We start from the raw sequence: 13,606 nt of genomic DNA, 5'->3' as shown, positions 1-13,606 counted from the left end.
TGAATATGAAACGCAGGGTAAATTTAGCTCAATAGCTCATGGTGTTTCCTCCACTGACTCTTGTTAGAGAAACAATGGCATCCTATTATTCAGGCCGTGATTGGTCTGGGAGAAAAGGCTTCACCAACTGTGGGGACTATGACACAATGAGGTTTGACAAACTGCAAGGATCTGATTTACTACGCTTTCATTCAGATCCAATGTACGAGTGTATAGACTATAGAGCGTTGCACTGCAGTTTGGTTGTTTGCGTTTGCTTTAAAATGCGAAAACCGTCTTGTTTTTATATCATTGTCACGTGTCATTATAAGTTATTTAAAGTCCACAGGGTCGGATAGCTGATATACTATTTCTGGGTTGTCTGAGTTTAAACATGTAGAGACACCGGCGGGCAATTGTTCCGAAATGTTCCCTAAACACGACCGGCCATGAAAGGTCAGGACTCTGAGAATAAGTCCTGTGATATTTAGAAACACCTTTTGTTTCCTGATAACCCTGCTAGCGGCGACGCTGAGGTAATACCAGGAATTAGAAAGCATGGCAACCGTCTCTGTGACCTCTTCAACAAAAGATGCATAAAGGCCTGAGCTCTTACACAACGGGCTGAAAAAGTTATGGCTTATTCATACGTGTTGACTTTTCTTAAAACATCGCTTGTTTTACAATTTCAAGACATATGCTGATTACTCAGACAGGTTTTTGGAGTTTGTTGATTGGAAGGTTGTGTGAGCATAAACATATACACACATATACAAGCTTAGATCAGGTGGCACAGAGAAAAAACTCATCACAGCTTTTATTTTGTAGTAGCTCCTTGTTTGTCCAGTCGATGAGCCCTTAGAAATTAAAGTATGCTATTAAAAATGTAATTCTGTTTTTAGAGCTTGTATGTCTTTATGGCACTTTTTCAAAACAACAAAATAGTTTGTTTCAAATGTTGTTTTCAAAAATAAGTCTATTCTCAAAAGTTGTTGTCCTTGTATCACCAAGTTTTATGGCAAACACTTTTCTTAGCTGGAACAGTATTAGAATGTTTGTCCATTGAAGCCCATGGGGCAAAAAGATAAAAGCCTGAATTTAATTGTATTGTTGGTTTCTAGAGCCCATGTGGCTTAGTGGCATCTCTCCAAACTTCAAAGTGTATGCTTCAGAATAAAAGTTTAAAAGAAACAAATTGGTTTGAAAGTCTTGTCTAAGTCTTGGGAATATGTGCCTGATCCAGAGGAAACGCTGCTCAAAGCGGCTGGTGTGTGGCGGGCGGCTGTGTGAGCTCTGAGCCTCTCCTTTGTATGCAGATTATGAGCCATTCTTCAGGCAGGGGGCGGGAGAGAGAGATACTGGAACGGCAGCGGACTTGGAAATCTGCTCTCCCCCCCTCCCCCCTCCCCTCCCCTCACCTCCACGCACCACAGCGCTGCCCTGCGTAATCAGGCCGCTCCAGGACTGAGGCGCACCGGGCTCTTCTTATTGATAAGACTTCTTGGAAGACGACGGGCGCAAAGTCTGGCGCACTGACCGGTGCCGTTATTTCAGACATGTCAGCCTGCGCGTGAGCTGGACTTTAAAAGAAAGAAACTCGAGAAGGAGAAGACAAGTGGACGCTGCTTCACTGAATTATCTAGGAATTTTGGCTTCTTTTGGAATAACTTCAACTTGACATTTTTTGAGCTCATTTCACGGTCACAGAGTTCGGCTGGATAACTTTGCCTCGATCGTTACTTAGAAAAGAGAGATTCGTTAATTAAGTTCTGCGCAGCGTCACTCGAGCGTCGCGCCGAGGGAAACGCACGCGCCTGAAGAAGACGTTAGAGGAGGGTTTGTTTTTTTATTATTTTATCGCACGGTGTGCTTTTTCCACATGAGCGGGGCCGAGAAGCAGCGCGCCTCAGACTGACCGCCCCCCCACCCCCCTCACCTTCCTCTGGTATCTGCACGGGACAGAGCGAGCGAGCGAGGCGCGAGCGGACAGGACCAGGCGACGCGCGCGCCCAGTTCCGCGAGGCAGAGCCGCAGCTGTCCCGCCGCGCGCAGTGCTGAGCAGAGCGGGACTCTCGCGCGTCCATAAATGCCCGGGCCGTCGAAGAGGCTCGAGGCTGGGCAGCAAGATGAGCGCGTGCGTGCAGCTGCTGCTCGCGCTGCTGGCGGCGAGTCTGCGGTGTGGCGCTGCAGAGGTGAGTGAGTGCGAGTGCGTCTGCCGCGAGTTTGGCAAACTTTGTGGCTGTTGTTACCGTAATAACTGGAGTATTCTTACAGTAAATGAGAACATGATGGATTAAACACACCGTCACAGCAAATTGTGTTTTATTTGACATGTTTATTGTGAGGCCATGAAGTATCTCAAGGCCAGTGAGCCACACACACACACATCCAGACAATGCACATACAAACACCTTTGTAGTCCCTTCCTAATAGTGTAGCAAATATATGGTGAGCCACGATGTTTGATACATGTTGTCCATTGTATAACATTCTAGATATAAACCTTTGAAGTCTAGAGAGCATTTTGCTTTGAAGTTGATTTTTATTTGTTACCAATTTGCCAAGCACGGCAGTGCTTACCATAGAAAAGTCTTGATGCCAGAAGAATTGTAATAGAAAGTTAGAATAACTGATTTGAGTTTTGAATTTTTTCTACTTGAAACGTGTGGAAAATGGTCCATATACAACCAGGGGTGATTTCTGAAATGTAAATGAAAAATTCACGGGTGTTAGAAAATGTGAAGAGAGGAATCTTCAATTCATTGTCAAAAAAATTCTGCCACATTTGGTTGCCATGTGACCCAGTTTATTGTCTTGTCACACTCCCTCTCACGCTGGCTTGACAGAAATGTCTGCTGCTGCGGTCTAATAAACGATGTTGTGCAGTGCCACTTTTCAGATAGTGGATCAAAGCCAGATTCAATGAAAACTTCAAACTTCAAAAGTAGGAGTGTCGCTATTGTCGTGAAGACTTCCCATGTATTATATTGAAAATGTGCTGCAAACACAACATCACACTGCAAAGAAAGATACAGTATAATCATGGAACCTAATCTTATCCAGGTGATTGGACTCTTTAGCTCATTGCTTCACTGAGGGGTGGAATCCTTGCAGAGAAAATAACTGTTATTGCTCCCATTAACTGCTGCTCTGAATGGATGCCCAGGGGCAGACACATGTCGAGGTCGTCCACTGTGGGTTTATGCCGTTTGATGAGCAGCGAAACAGAAGGAGCCATGATAGGCTCGGCCTCAGTCGGCACGTGGTTAAGGGATGCATTCATGGATGCTATTCCAGCTGTTTTACACTCTGAGAGTAGCTGTAAATCTGTCACTAAACACCATCCTAACATCAGCTCAACTACTAAATGTGTGTTGCTCCCAGTGGACAACCGGGAGGAGAGTCAGCAGCTCACGGCTGTAACCACACACCATCTCTTCATATTGAGTCCATCGCTGCCCCCAGGTTGATTATTACAGACAGACATAAAAAACACATTGTCTTTGCCTTAGAAGCAGAGTTCATTGTTCTGTTCCATCTAATAATAATTTCAGACATGATGGATACACACAGATGAGCTGCATTGAACATGTTTGTATGTATTAAAGAAGGGGATATGGACTGGTCTCATGCTTGATATTGTTTGCAGTGACAGTTCAATGGTTCTCAAACGGTGATGTGTTATGAATATGGAAATTGTGTTACTGTGGCAAATGTTTTACAAATCTTCATTAGGATATAAGTTCATTAAGCTGAGTTATTGAGTTATTATTCATCTTATTATTCAAAGACAAAGTCTTTTGAAAGTGGCCAATCCTACCCAGCATGTTCTTCTGTTGTACTTGGGTGTCACACGTGGCTCAGCTTCAGTACAGCACACATGATGTTACTCTGTGAGTTGGTGGCTTGTTGGTGTGTAGGAGCAGTGAAGCAGGAGCCAGCAGAACACTTGTGTGAAAAGTCAAATCCCAGCGCTGTGTTGGAAACTGTAGGGATCAAACTCTGCTGACGGTGATATTAGCATCATGCCACAGGGTATACTCATATTACTGCTGTATGCAACAAGGAAATACAGATGAGATCACTTGACGAGTTCACTTGCAAAGTCCGATAACGTTGAGATATTTATCCATTAAACTTCACAACATATGGAGTGAAGAGGGAGTTCAGATGAAAGACGGATGCAGAGCAGAAGAATGATGGGAAAACTGAACACCGGCTGAGGTGAAGCAGGAAAAGAGTTTGTCAACAGATCAACTAAGACTTCTGGATTATCAACAATGTCATTGTTCGTGTAAGAAACAGTGTTGGCCTCCTTTGATGACAGCAGCAGATATGAAGCCCATACATTGCAGACTGAAATGCAAAGTGAATGTAGGCAGAGAGAAACAGATCTGTATCTCTTTAGGGTACGGGGATAAGAAACAGCAGAAGGAACAAGCTGGTCATGGGAAGTGGACCTCTAAACAAGTCAAAGAGTAGAACACAACCCTTTGTTTTCCCCACCCAGTTGTTTCCAGTGAGTCTGATGGAATGACACATATGGGTTTGTCGGATGAGAACACAATCCTGTTCATCACTCTAATGTTACGTCCCAAAGAGACAGAAATGACAAAACTAAACATAACATTAGTATAGATCGATCTCTGTAACCACTAAAGACAAGGCAACGTGTTTCCATTGAGTTTGGTGTATTACTTTTAAAGAAACCGAAGAAGCCAACTCAATACTGACAAATCATGTCAAATGTCTTGGACCAGCTGTAGATCTTGTCTGTGCTGTGAATCACCGTTCCACCAAAGAGCATCGGGTTTGGCTCAGGAATCCAACAAACAAACAAAATAAGTAACCAACAACAAACGCAGGTGAAAAAAACCAATGTCTCTAGTGGTAAAAGTGAAGAGGAGTTGAACTGTATGAAGCTTTTGGATCATAAAACAGTCAGAGAGCGTTCAACTCTTTGATTCCCTGCAGGCTTTGCAAGAGCGTTTGCACTGAGCTCAGTTTGAGTATAGCCTCCCATCTTCCATGGCTGGATTTAATGTGATGAGTTCAAAGACCTCCCATAAACGTATCTTTTAATTGCACAGCTTTGAGTCCCACATGTGAAGGAGAATTTAAATTTGACATTTGTCATTTTAAAGGGGAAAGTCTTTGAGGTATACAAGCAGGAATTCCCCATGTTAAAGTTACTGTACAGCAGGTATGAAACTGTGGAGCAAACTTCAATCCTGCTCCTTATAAAAGTACATTATCACATTAGAACAGATCTGCATTACCCACCCAAAGCTTCAACTCTGATTCCCAACTCTGAACTAAATGATTTAAAGAGAGAAAACTGACAATTTAATGCACTTTTAAAAGAAACATGCCAGTGCACTGCATGTGTCTGCCCTGCTTCTAGGCCTACATGTGAAACTTAACACGTGTGCCGTGGCTGCTGCCGCCTGTGAGCCGGCAGCAAACTAGAGCCCCTAATTACGGGCGATTAGATGTCTCTTCTCCTCCCCTGTCTGTACCTGGTATTCCTCAATATGTCCAACAGGCCTTCAGGGGATGGAGGAATATAGGAGAAGAGGACTTAAACATGGCTGAGGTTTGTGCAGAGTGGGCTGTGTTGGTGTGGATGAGCAGCAGACGGGTACAGCTGTTATGTCTCTGCTTCATCAGCACAGGGACATTATTTGAAACAGGCTAGCGGCTCCAGATGGAGCTGGATGCTGAGGCAGACTCTTCACGGACTCACAGTGGGATGAATGTTTGGTGTTAAACCCTCTCAGTGTATTTACAGTACACGCGTGTTAAAGCTCCAGTTGTAATCTGATTCAAACATCATATTAACACCATCATCAGATTGAAACTTCCTGCATAACGTCCTCACCTTGCACACTCCTGCTCTCAAGTCGATTACGCAATGAGTGAAGTACAACATTTACAACAATCACACTAACACCCTTCATCCCGTCCTTCTGTACGTGGATTCCGTCAGGCTCTGTACTTCCCCTCGCAAGTCCATTAAGCTTTAATCGCAGAGCAGACAAAGACAAACATGCAGTATGGAGCGTGCATGCAGATCTACTTCCTGTGCTCGGTGTCGTATTGTGAAGCTTTATGGTTCCGGACAAAATGCATCAACAACTACGACCGAACCATCTGATAGCTGCTTATTATCTTAAAACAGTTTAGCACAATGAATTATTCTCAATGAATATAAGAATGTAAAAACCTTATTGTGTAGGAAGTAAAGTCAAGTTAGATTTTATACACGTACTGAGTTGGGATTGTGATTTCCACGGTTACCACAGAAGAACAGGAAATGTCTCCTAGTAGGGATTTCACAGCTATTTTTGTATTTATTTATGATGGGTTCAAATAATTAATTTTAAAATCAAACATTTGTTTATGTGTGCCATCTGCGCTACACGAGCCTGTTTACAATTGTTTTGTTTGTCAGAAGTGGAGTGTTTATTTCATATTTCCTGCTTAGACACAAATCGTCATGACAGCAGGCACCACCGCAAACAAAGGCGCACATCCTATAATTAACTTCAGACACAATTAGCCAACGCAGGCAGGTTAGCGAGGGCAGGAAGTCATCATGATGGCTCCTCAGGGGCATCAGCCGGGCTCTGCCACGGAGACGTTACTGTAATACAGCAGGCATTTCCCCGCTGGACAATGTGACTGTGAACAGTCGGACAACAATGGGAGAAAGTCAGCGGCACAGGCCTGTAGTGTGGGTAAAGTGTGACGGATCGCCGCTTCCTTTGGCCAAAACCTGCTTTCCTCTGTTATTCATGATCCTCAACCTGGATGGACTGTTGAATGAGTGTGTGTGTACGGGGTCTGACCTAGATGCTGTAAGTCATGTTTAATTGAGCACACGTTACTACATACATGCTGCTTTCATGTCTTTGATCTCATCACACTAACTTTGTGTTCTACTGCTCCACTAGCATGCCCGTGTTTGTTCCTCTGTGTTTGTTCCTTTGAGATCTTTTTCATTGGTTCCATCTCAGCACGGGACAAAAGAGAAGGCACACCCACAGCATTGAGACCAGTGTGAAGAAGTGTCTGACCCATGTCTGATCCATGTCCATTTTCAACCTCCTGTCTTTTATTCATCTATTATCCCTCCTTTTTCACGTCCACCTCCCTCCTCTCCTCCTCTGCATCAAGCCTTCCCCCACTTCCTGACTCCTTCCTGCCTCCTTTGACCCCTAAATGTTAGCAGATGAGAGGACACAACACCAATAGTCATTCAGCTTGCTCTTAGTGACCATTGTGTAGCTTTGGTTAACACCCCCCCGAGCTCTCTTGTCCGTTAATGACCGAGGGTGGGATGGTGTGGGGCGGGGCGGGGGGGCTTAAACCCACAGCCACAGTGTGAAGAACCACAGTGTGTGTGCTGGTGTTTTATATGATATCAGTACCTTTCAGATTTGTACTTTACATTTGCTCTTATTTTCACATAAATGACAGAAGAGCATGCGTTGTAGATGCAAAGTCCATATTTCATCTTCCCAACGTCATGATTGAGTTTTTAGTGAGTAGCAAATCTATCAATCTATCAATTTGAAAACGACAGCACCGTCACAACAGAACAGAATCTCATGGATACATATTTACAATGTAATGGAAATATAATTCTTAAGTATGTAATGTAATGTAATGTAATGTAATGTAATGTAAAGTATTGATTCTCTGCAGAAAGCCCAGGAATGATGGCCTGGCCTACTACCAAGGAGCTCATCAAGTACATCAGACTCATACTGATCCCTTTTCTATCTCTCTCCCTCTCCCTCTCTCTCTCCCTCTCTCTCTCTCTCTCTCTCTCTCTCTCTCTCTCTCTCTCTCTCTCTCTCTCTCTCTCTCTCTCTCTCTCTCTCTCTCAGGGGGACCCTCTGCCTGCAGCCCTGGTGGAGCTGGTTAGAAGCAGCCCCATCTCCTCCATTGAGGACCTTCAGCTCCTGCTGCTCACTGACTCCGTAGGTAAAGACTTCCAAATACTTCTGCTATTGATACATTACATACAATCTGACTGTATTATCCTGCACACTGACACAAGACTCACAGGCCTCATTTATCACAAATGTACAGATAAATGATATCTCTAGTAACGTTTGAAACCACCAGGATGCTGACAGACTAAGAGAGGAGGCATCACAGATCTAGGCTATTGTGTGATGAGGAGCAGTGCTGGATTCCAGTGGAGGTTTCAGGTTTTAGCTTTAGTTTGATGACATAGATTACATGCATTACATGGTGCTTAATGGGCTGACAGAGCCATGCATTCCTGCGGTTTATGAGATCAAACTGTAAAATGCGCAGCCATCCAACAAAACATTTACTGTGACTTTTGGGAGATTTTCACACAGTGTGTCTCTCAGAATAGTCTCATATAAACAATAAGTGATTTGTTTTCTACCCTAATTGTGATGCGTCAACAGCAGCAATAACACAAACAGCACAGATAACGAGTCATGCATGAGCTCATACACCAACACAAGCATGCAGGCACAAGCGCTTGAATTAAAGCACTTCACACTCTCACACGCACACACACACACACACTTCTGTGGCATTAGTGGCTCCCACACCCTCTTTTTTTCTCCCTTTCTATCTTCATGTGCATGCTCACAAACATACACACACAAGCAATGACTTCTACTCCTTTTTTGGAAATGAGTCTGATCTCATCTTCACTCATTGGTCGTCCATCACAGGAACCAATCCCTCCTGGACCAAAGTCAAGATTTGCCAATTCCAATTTCAATGAAAGCTATGTGTTACTTCTGGATTATTCTGCCTACATGTGAACACAATGGACACATCAGCATATTGTAGAAAATTCTGTACAATTTGTTGGCAATGGTTTGCATATATGGAGTTAAATAATAAGTTGTGTGTTTGTTGTTTGTTTTGGCTCAGATGAGGAAGATGAACGTTCATTATCAAACGGAGTTCACAGATTACCAAGGAGCCTTGGTGAGTTTATTTTCCATCCTCTGCTTTCATCCCGCTGTCCGTCTGTGTATCCCATGTGATCTGATCAACCCTTACTGGCAGAAAATGGCGTGCGGCTTGTATTTATTCATGTGTAATGGCTGAAGGCAGTAACAATCTCTACTTTAAAGTCAAAATGCTAATGTCTTTGTTATCTGGTTATGCACACAATGTGAGTTTATAGTATATCTAGAAAAAGAGAGGCCCATTGTCTTCACGCTGAGGTGGAAATGACATCGCTCTCATATCGTTAATCACACAGAGTAGGTGAATCAAAGGTTGGAGTGCCAGCATGTAGGATTCCTGATTTTCCTCGTGAACGTAGAAGTGCTTCATCCTCATTAGTCGAGGACTTGGGGCGTTTCAGTCAACCTTCCTGGGAGGTGATTTATGTGACAAGGATGATCTTAGTGACACGGTGAAACCCTCTCCATTAACTCTTTTCGCTGTCACCATAACGCAGATGTTTGGAGTTTTAGCTGGTATCCCTGAGGAGATGCTAATGGCTCATGGTTAAGAAGCTATGGACCATAAGTCACATTAACAGAGATTTATGATGTAGTTGCCAAACACTTATACCAACAACAACAATTTGGGAGAGTGTGAGATTGATGTAGCTCATCATTACAGAGTACATGTGCATATTAATTGTGTCCTTAGCACTTTCAATATAATGATAGTATTGATGTCCCGTGTCGTCTCTCAGATGCTCAGCCAGCCCAGCAGGCGCTGTGTAAAGTTCGTACAGAGGTGGTCGAGGTCACCAGGGCAATGTTAGATCGCAGCAATGCCAACTTCATGTTGTGGCCGCCCTGTGTCGAGGTGCAGCGTTGCTCCGGCTGTTGTAACACCAAGAGCCTGCAGTGTGTCCCGTTTGTCACACACACCAGATACTTACAGGTAAACAAACACATCAACACATACATTCCTCATGCATCACTTTACATCTCATGAGTATAAGTTAGTGTAGTTAAGCGGTGTGAACATCTACAGGCACATAAACATTCTTATCCTCTCCAGGTCATGAAGATCGAGTATGTCAACAAAAAACCAACCTATGCCAAAGCTGTGGTGTCGGTGGTGGACCATGTTGAGTGTCGATGTCAGCCGGCTCCTCGCGCTCCAGCAGCCAAGAAGAAATCAGCTCGCAGACAGCACAGTCACAAGGACCAACACCGCAACCAGACACTCAGCCAGGGACACGGCCGGGGACAGGTGTGTGTGCTGATGTGTCTCTGACTAATGTCCTCCGCCCTTTTATCTACCTTTGTTGAACGCACTTATTGGAAGTCGCTTTGGATAAAAGCGTCTGCTAAATGACCGTAATGTAATGTAATGTAGTGCAATTTAGTGCTGAAGTCATTAACCAACTGACTTACTGTGAACTGTATACTGGGCATGTTTATTAGTTGAATTGAGCTGAATGGTATTGCCACAGCCTGAACTGAATCTGGTTTGATTTTAAAGGCCAATGGACATTCCAAGGATGAGCTCCATCAGTGGGATGAGCTGAAGCAGAACCAGAGGGTCCATCTGCAGGAGTTCCTGGAGCAACACTGGAGCCCCAGAGGAGACACATTCACTCAGCCAGGAGAAAGCTACAGGCTGCCTGGCCATGATGCGCCTGGGGAGACTGTTCTGTTTGCTCCTCATTGGAATCATAACTCCTCCAGCCCCACTGACACTAAAGACAACACTGAGAAGCAGGAAGGTGTGGGGAGGAGGCATGGCAACATGACTCAGTCTTCATTGGATGTAATTGATATTGATGAAAAGAACAGTGGGTTAGAAGGTGGAGATGGGAGACTTCTCAACAGCACTGATGGGAAAGGGAAGGCGGACAGGAGACTGCCATCAATTCCAAGGTACAATGTAGGAAATGAGGGCAGGGATGAAGGGGCACATACACAGGGCACACACACACAAAGTCAAGAACATAGAGTCAAGACAAAAGGCTTCTCTCAGCCTGCCACTCCAAATCCTGAAGCTGAGTTCATTCCTACTGAGGAAACTCAACAGGGAGCTGGCAGCAGGTTCCGACCCACCAAAGAGCCAAATCCAGATCCTCGACCACAGGAGAGACGGAGGGACAACAAGACTCCAGAGGAGGACAGGATGCTGCAGATTGAGCAGGTGAAAGTGGAGGAGGAGGCCAAAGAGCTCCTGCTGCTCCACAAGAGGCTAGACCAAGAGAAGGAGATCTTCAGACAACAGCAACTCAAACGAGAGGAGGAGGAAAGAGAAAAGGCAAAGGAGAAAGAGAGGAATAGTCAACACCACCCGCAAAATAAACATCACCATCATCTGCAAACGACAACACAAAAATCAGGTAATGGATAGGAATAAAGCAGCCACTGAATAAAGAAAGACAGATGTTTGCTCATTTTATTGTTTGACATATTTCTATTCCTCTTACTCAGAAACAGTATCTCCCACGACCACGCAGAGGCCGTCAGCTCCGGCGGGCCCCAGGCCCCCGGCCAACCTCCACCCCAAAAAGAGGAGGATGAGGAAGAACCGCAAACGGATCAGCAAGGCAGCTATGAGAGCGATGCTAATGTAGAGCTACAATCAACCCAAGTGAGTCACACAGAAACGGTAAGGACATTCATGGGTGAATTTCTGAATGAATAATTAGTATCTCAGTGTGTCTGACAGATAGTGTGTGTGTTGTCTCTCTCTCTTCAGGGACACACAGTGATCTTGGTGTATTTTGTGGATCATCAGAGGAGCAGCAGAGTGACTCATATGACCTTCATATAACTATTTATTCACGTGTCAGTAACCTGCTCGTCCTGTGAGATCTCCTCAGTAACACTACTAATGACTGTCTGCTGAACCTGTAACTACCCCTGTACAGCGTGAGAGGATTGTGAGAAGAGGGAACATGGAATACAAGTTAAAGGCAGACCTTTGGAAGAGAAGAGAACAACTGCCTTTAGACAAACATGTGCCGGTTTGCTGGCACCTTTGAGACTGACTGGGTTGTACCGCACCCATGATGGAGTCAAGCTATGAGACTGATGGGAACTGTGGGATCCTTTAAGTGCAATTTCGAAGGTCTTGACTTTGAACCTTGTTTTGAGAAACAGAGGGAACCTGCACTTATAGCATTGTTTCACAGACTAGGACGCATTCAGACCAAACAAGAAGGGAAAAGAACTCTGTTAATATTGACTGAAAGGGGCAGCATTTTCTCCCATTCATGCCAGAACTCCATGCTGATCCCATGGGTGCATACTGAGAGCTCAGCGTCGACTCCTTTAGGAGGGTAAAGCTGGAGAGATTTACCGATCCAAGGCATTCCTGATATCATTATTTTTTTTAGCTCATTCAAAAACATTCTTGGTGTCTCTTTAACCATATTTAATTGTATTTAATGGATTGCAAACACTGGAATTTCACTTAATATGTTGCATTATTGAGGCTCCTTTGTTTCTAAATCCCTTCAAAGGTATGAAGATAAAAAGTTTTGTGTTATCTGAGCTTTAGACTTGCAACCTGACTGTGTGCTGTTTCTTATTTATTTATTTTCCTCATTACAGTGGACCTTTCACTGAACGTACAGATGTTGCATACATGAAGTAGTTGGAATATGTAACATTGATGGACACACAGGCGTTTTACAGAGAAACCCCAGCCTTCTGTGAGCGACCAACCGAGGCAGAAAGGATCCAAACCTTTATCACAGTTTGTGTAATTTTATATCAGAATGTTGATATATCATAACATAGTTTTTTTGATGGGAAACCATTTATACACAAAATAACAATATGCCAATGTCTGTTTATGACTAAACCAGATAATTAAATACCTGACAAATCAAGGTACATTGTCACATTCATACATTTCTCTTTCTATTTACAACTTTCCTACAAACTGAGTTCTACACAAAGCAAATAAACAAAGAAACAACAACTAAAATCATGTGTGTTTAGATTTGAAGTAAACACATGTATCAATTGAGGTTCAAGGGTTCAATCTCTTTCTCGGGGCTCTTTAGGAGGAGCCAGGAATCAAACCAGGAAACTTCCAATCCCTAGACAACCATCCTGAGCCTTACCAACATATCCATTCAAGCTAATTCAGCACTGTTTTGTATTTGCTCCATTTGTGTCCTGTGGCGATAGAGAGTAGGAGGGGTGGTTGTGCTGTAGATGAACTCTAGCACCTCGTCTCTGTGGTTTGTTTTTCACGCGTACCCACTGCACTGCCGGCTGCAGAAAGGTACCCAGTCAGCACCCAGCTGCATTGCTACATCTGCTAATTATCAAGCCCAGAAGTCATCTGCTGTCTCGTCAGAACGCAATCATAAGAATGGCTTTGAAAGGGACACACGTGCGACGCAACCTTCAATCAAGTTTAAGAGTTCACTCTCATGTATCTGTAATCAGGACTCCATAAATGTTAGACTCAAACTTGTTGTCTGTGCTTTACTTTTTTAAACCCATCAAATCGCTGCATCTGTGCTTCCTTACAGTCTTTCATGTTCTATAGAATGATGTTTCTATCTCACCCTCCTGTGTGCCTCCACAGACTCCATATGTATTCAAGTATCCATGCAATACTTCCCAGCTGCTGGCCTGTCAGTCTCACACAGACACTCTATTTCTAAACAGCA

General features: G+C 43.9%; 1 protein-coding gene across 2 annotated transcripts; it reads left to right on the top strand.

The window, feature by feature from the left end:
- The first annotated feature begins 1,426 nt into the window (after positions 1-1,426).
- pdgfbb (platelet-derived growth factor beta polypeptide b) lies at positions 1,427-13,392 on the top strand. Of its 2 annotated transcripts, none has more exons than XM_076164627.1 (8): positions 1,427-2,171; positions 7,875-7,971; positions 8,911-8,967; positions 9,692-9,885; positions 10,006-10,200; positions 10,453-11,314; positions 11,406-11,565; positions 11,674-13,392. In XM_076164627.1, exons 1-7 carry the CDS (start codon positions 2,106-2,108, stop codon positions 11,546-11,548), a joined length of 1,614 nt encoding a protein of 537 aa, XP_076020742.1. In that variant the 5' UTR covers positions 1,427-2,105; the 3' UTR covers positions 11,549-11,565; positions 11,674-13,392. The 2 variants fall into 2 exon arrangements, with proteins under 2 accessions (XP_076020742.1, XP_076020741.1); XM_076164626.1 differs by having other exon boundaries at positions 11,406-11,583.
- The last annotated feature ends 214 nt before the right edge of the window (positions 13,393-13,606 follow it).

This window comes from Genypterus blacodes, unplaced genomic scaffold, assembly GCF_046128005.1.
Source record: "Genypterus blacodes isolate CSIRO-AG114 ecotype Tasmania unplaced genomic scaffold, CSIRO-AGI_Gbla_v1 ptg000137l_1, whole genome shotgun sequence".
NCBI classification, from domain to species: Eukaryota; Metazoa; Chordata; class Actinopteri; order Ophidiiformes; family Ophidiidae; genus Genypterus; species Genypterus blacodes.
Note: the sequence above shows the minus strand (reverse complement) of the source record. Positions and strands in the feature narration are given on the sequence as shown.